General features: G+C 60.3%; 1 protein-coding gene across 1 annotated transcript; it reads left to right on the forward strand.

Annotated features, from left to right (window-relative positions):
• Positions 1–1,214: 1,214 nt before the first annotated feature.
• Positions 1,215–2,243, forward strand: EMIHUDRAFT_253293 (hypothetical protein; the record flags this gene model as incomplete). The annotated part of the gene is made up of 1 exon (XM_005785044.1): positions 1,215–2,243. One exon carries the CDS (start codon positions 1,215–1,217, stop codon positions 2,241–2,243), a length of 1,029 nt encoding a protein of 342 aa, XP_005785101.1.
• Between the last annotated feature and the right edge of the window lie 2,622 nt (positions 2,244–4,865).

Below are 4,865 nucleotides of genomic sequence, written 5' to 3' on the forward strand. Positions count from 1 at the left end.
AGGCCAACTGGCACCTGGACTACCAAATACGTCTACGCGAGTCCATCCATCCGCTACGTCTCAACTTCGCAGCCTTTCGCGGGGCGGTGGCTCGACACAAAACTTGACGGCAGCAATGCCACACATGCATTCCAGACGACATATTAATCAGCGAGCTTCAACGCCGAAACGGCCTTCACCTCTCGCAGTGCCGCTCGACCGTCACGCGGGCACTCGAGCTTGGGGACACAGACCGTGGTGCAAAGGACTGCCATGGTGCCTGCCTTGTCAGCCGAGGGGAGTTGCCACTGAGGTGTGGCTGGGGGTAAAGAAAAGAAGGAAGAAAACAGACAACCCAAGGGAGGGATGGGAGGACGGCACGCCGCCACCACACAGGGATTTTAAGGAGAGGTGTGTGGTGCGCTAGCCGTCGCCCACCCTAGGGAGTCTGCCTCTTCCTATCTCTCTTCGCAGTCTCTCGCCGCTTCTCGCTGCAACCTTCATGCCACCTCGCGGTCGTCCCACTCTCGTCGTTCTCTCCCTTGTCATTTCCTCCTCTGTCGCGTCGTTCTCTTCTGCCTCGTCCTGTGACGCCGCCGCCTGCCGGTCCCTTGTTCTCGCGGTTTCTTTCGCCTTTCGGCGCAACTCCGTCCTCCTCGCGGCGTATCCTGGCCCCTCGAGTCTATCGAGCTCCCCTCGCGCAAGGACCACATTTCTGACTCCCACTCCGATCATTTGCCTACAGGTCATGTTGTTGCTCAGGTCCACTCTCTCTTCGAACACTCGTGCCTCTCTACGGATGATGCCGGCGCTGGGGTCCCCTTCGGATGCATCGTGACATCTGACAACTGGATTTTCACTGGTTCGTCCTCCTCGGAGTCATCTTCCCCGTCCTCCTTCCGCTCGGCTCTTCGCTCGGTACGTTCGGTGTGGCTCACCCTCCATGCCGTGAACAGGCGCTTTATTTATCCACCCTATATTCTTCTCTGGCTGGGGGTACCGACAAAAGACAACTACGCGGGGTTTCTTTCTTTTACGGCAGGCTGGCATGACTGGCACAACTACAACTGGCATTCCTGATTTTCAAAAGCTAGAATTTAAACAAGACAACTCTCTCTCACTGCACACAGGCTCGACACAGGTGCGAACTCAAAAGCTAGAAATCCGAATCCAAACTTATTAGGAGCGTCGTTTCGCGCGCATCAAGGCCCCCTCCGGCTGCGGCTCGGTGACCCATGCGGGCAGCCTACCACGGGCACGGCACACCCTGGGGCTCGTCGGCGGGGAGTGTCCCCTTCGCCATGCAACGTGGTAGGGCGTCACCCGACGTGCTTGCACACGTGCAGCGTGCCGCCGCGCTCATGGAGGCGGACGTGCTGGCCCTCCCGGTCTCTGCCGACAAGAGGAGCGGACACGTCAACCGGGAAGGCCACTACCACGGCCTCGGCATTGCGTCGCGCGTCTGTGGTGCCGAGACGACGCCCAAGCCCGCCGCGCCAACCGGGCTGCGGGCGCTGCTGGCCTTTCTCCGCGCCCAGGCGACCCCTCCACTCCTCGCACGCCTCGGTCCGCTGGAGGCGTCGAGCCCGTTCGCAAGCCTCCTGAGCTCTATTCTGCGCCGGGGTGGTCTCTTTGCGCACCTGTCGGTCCAGGTCCACTCGGGTGGGACATGGGGTCCGGGATGGCACGTAGACCACCCCGTTTCATCACTCCACCTCGGCATCGCTCTGCATGGGCTGCGGACGCTGCATGCCAACTGCAGCGGCGGCGCATTCGCGCGCTGCCCCATCGCGGCGACAACACAGCCAGCGGGAAGCATATACTTTTCTTCCCCTGCCGCGTTTCAACACGGCGTTGTCTACCCCGAGCATAGGGGCGGTAGCTTTGCCGAGAGCATCGTCGCCGTGCAAGCGCGTCTCCTGTCAAACAGCAGCGGCGAAGCCTTCCGCCTCGACTCGGCTAAAATGGGCCGCGATGCAAGGACGACATTTGCCGCAGTGGCCGAGGCGCTGCTGGCGATCCCGCTCAAGCTGCCCTCTCTTGAGGAGCTCCGTGCGGCTGAATCCCTGCTTGCCGTTGATGAATCCTCGATAGTTGCTGGGTACCGCGCGCCCGGAGAAGAAGCTTCATGCCAGGCAGCGTCAGCACATGAGGTGCGGCGGCGGTTGCCGCGGAATAACGCGCAACGTGGCACGGCCGCAGGGGAAGAGCGAGAGGTCGCGGGGATCGGCGCGTCTTCCCAGCACCGATGGGGCCGGATGTGAGGGGGATGGTGAATTGGTGATGGGGGGCAAAAGGCATCCGAATTAAGACGCACCTTCGCTGCATTCTCATTTTCGTCTCTGTGAGAAGAGGTCTGTTTTGCGTAACGCAGGGTTCGTGATTTCACAAGGAAAAACAGCGAATCGATTTCACTTTCACACTTTCTCTGTCACTTTCACGACTTCGCGCACACATTTCATGTGAAACGAAATTTCACTTTTCCGAGCGAGTGTGAACGTGAATAAGGACGGATGCTCCCACCGAGCTCCGACACGCTGACACTCACTTCACACTTGCAAGTGTTGGCTCCACCAGCAGCAGCCAAGCGATGAAGGAGGCTCACGCTGAGCTGATGTGTGCACTAGACCAATATGAATATCTTGGCGTGCTGTGGGCGAATACGGTGCCGATGGTGGATGAACTCTCTTAGCAGTCGAGAGTCGACTCTCGACGCATTGGGAGGGCGGCCGCGGCGTTGTAGGGGCGGCGGCGAGCTCCCGGTGGCAAATACTCGCCTCACAGTCCAAGATGGCGGCTCGCGTCCCCGGCCGTGCACCAGCGTGCCTCTCTAGTCCCGCCTGCCACCCAGATACCGAGGGCGGCGCGCACTCTTCGACGTGGGCTATTATCTGGCCTCGGGAGGGCGGCGGCGGCGGTGTAGAGGCGGCGGCGAGCTCCCGGTGGCAAATACTCGCCTCACAGTCCAAGATGGCGGCTCGCGCCCCCGGCCGTGCACCAGCGTGCCTCTCTCTAGTCCCGCCTGCCACCCAGATACCGAGGGCGGCGCGCACTCTTCGACTTGGGCTATTATCTGGCCTCGGGAGGGCGGCGGCGGCGGCGCAGGGGCGGCGGCGAGCTCCCGGTGGCAAATACTCGCCTCACAGTCCAAGATGGCGGCTCGCGCCCCCGGCCGTGCTCTGGTGTGTCGCTTGGGTCGCCTCTGATGCTGTGTCTCGTCTTAGCCAGAAAGATATCGAGATCGTGCGACGACAACCAACCCTAACCCTAACCCTTACCCTAACCCCTAACCCTAACCCTAACCCTATCCCTAACTCTAGCCCGAAGAACCCAAAGCATTCACGGAGAGCTCGGGTCGACGGACCGCTGATTCCTCCCCATTTGGCTTCGGCCCAAACCGGACCATTCTCTTAGGAGCTGCACAACGCGGCTTGAACTCTCTGACTTACCCTGTTATCCTCTAACCCTAACCCTAACCCTAACCCTAACCCTAACCCTAACCCTGACCCTAACGACACGGTGCTCCTTAAGAGGTCGTGCGCGTCGCTGCCGACGCATCTCGCGTGTATCAATAATGTATTTGCAGTGTATTTGTATTTCGGCGGGCGCGCGCATTAAAAGAACATTGAGGCTACACACACGTCCTCGAGCGCCTGAGCCCCGAGCAGGACACACGAACTAAGCTGCTCTCGCACCTCCTCTCACTAGTTACTCGGTTGGGCTCTCTCCTTTCTATACTTCGTCGCTTTCACCCGCGTTTGGATGCAAACTTGTGAAATTTTCAGTGAAACGGGGGCGGCCGAAACGTTTCATGTGAAATTCACATGAATTCACATGTGAAAGTGAAAGGGTGAAATTTCACTCACGAACCCTGGCGTAACGTTGCTCGTCTGTCTGCTATAGCCGCAGCCACTCCCCCAGCTGCTCGGTGTGAACAGACGAACAGAGTTCGTGAACAGCAGGGAGTCCGCAACTCGAGATCCCTCGAGAGTTCAAGCGGAGTCGGCTGGGGCTATACCAGACAGCCCTAACGTTGCTTACACAAAAATGCGGTCACACGGACCGCGGCCGCCGCAAAACGTGACGAGCACGTGGCATGACCGATGTGTCGGATGTGTGGGTGTGCGGGCCCGCGCGCTCCCGCGCGCCGCGCGGCCCCCGGCCCGCGAGGCACGACCGGCCCCGCGCCGAGACGCAGACCGTTGGCGCGCGGAGTCTGATGTCCGCAGTCCGGAGAGAGACACGCACACCGAAGTCGCCAGTGGCGGAGCGAGCGCAGAGCTCGGAGGGGGCGGGGCGGAGACGCGGGACGCGTCGCGTCTCGCGTGTCGGAAGTGTGGATCTTGTTTCAAAAATGAATCACGAATCAGGCCGGCCGCCACCACATCACAGGACGCATGGGGCTGGAGCCTGGACATGCCATGCATCGAGATCAGAGGACAGGTGAGCGGCTAGCAGAGTGTGGGCGCGGATATAGCACATAATGATCTAGCGAACTCTCTCTCGGGTCTGCTCTCTCTCTGACTCTTCGTCTTACTCTTAGCTCTTACTCCAAGTACTCTACTCGTGTGTGACCCGCGTTGTAAAAAATGAGTTGTCGGTCTTTCGCACAAAAAGGCAAAGACCAAAGTCCAAAGATACGTTCCTCCCCGTTCCAACGCACACACTTCACCGCGTGTGATCTGTGATCTGTGAGGGTCCGCCCGCAGGCGCATTTTGTATACCGAGGCGGTGCCCGGTGCCGAACCTGTCGGACCTTAAGACAGCGTTGTAGATCCCTGGGCGAGGGTGGTGGAGAGGGCGGTCCGGCGGCGGAGCAACCACCTTCTCCCGGCGTGCCGGGAGGCAGGATGTCATCCCCCGTGATCCAGACCGCCCCGTTGGAG

This window comes from Emiliania huxleyi (genome assembly GCF_000372725.1).
Source record: "Emiliania huxleyi CCMP1516 chromosome Unknown EMIHUscaffold_1645, whole genome shotgun sequence".
Lineage (NCBI taxonomy): Eukaryota > Haptophyta > Isochrysidales > Noelaerhabdaceae > Emiliania > Emiliania huxleyi.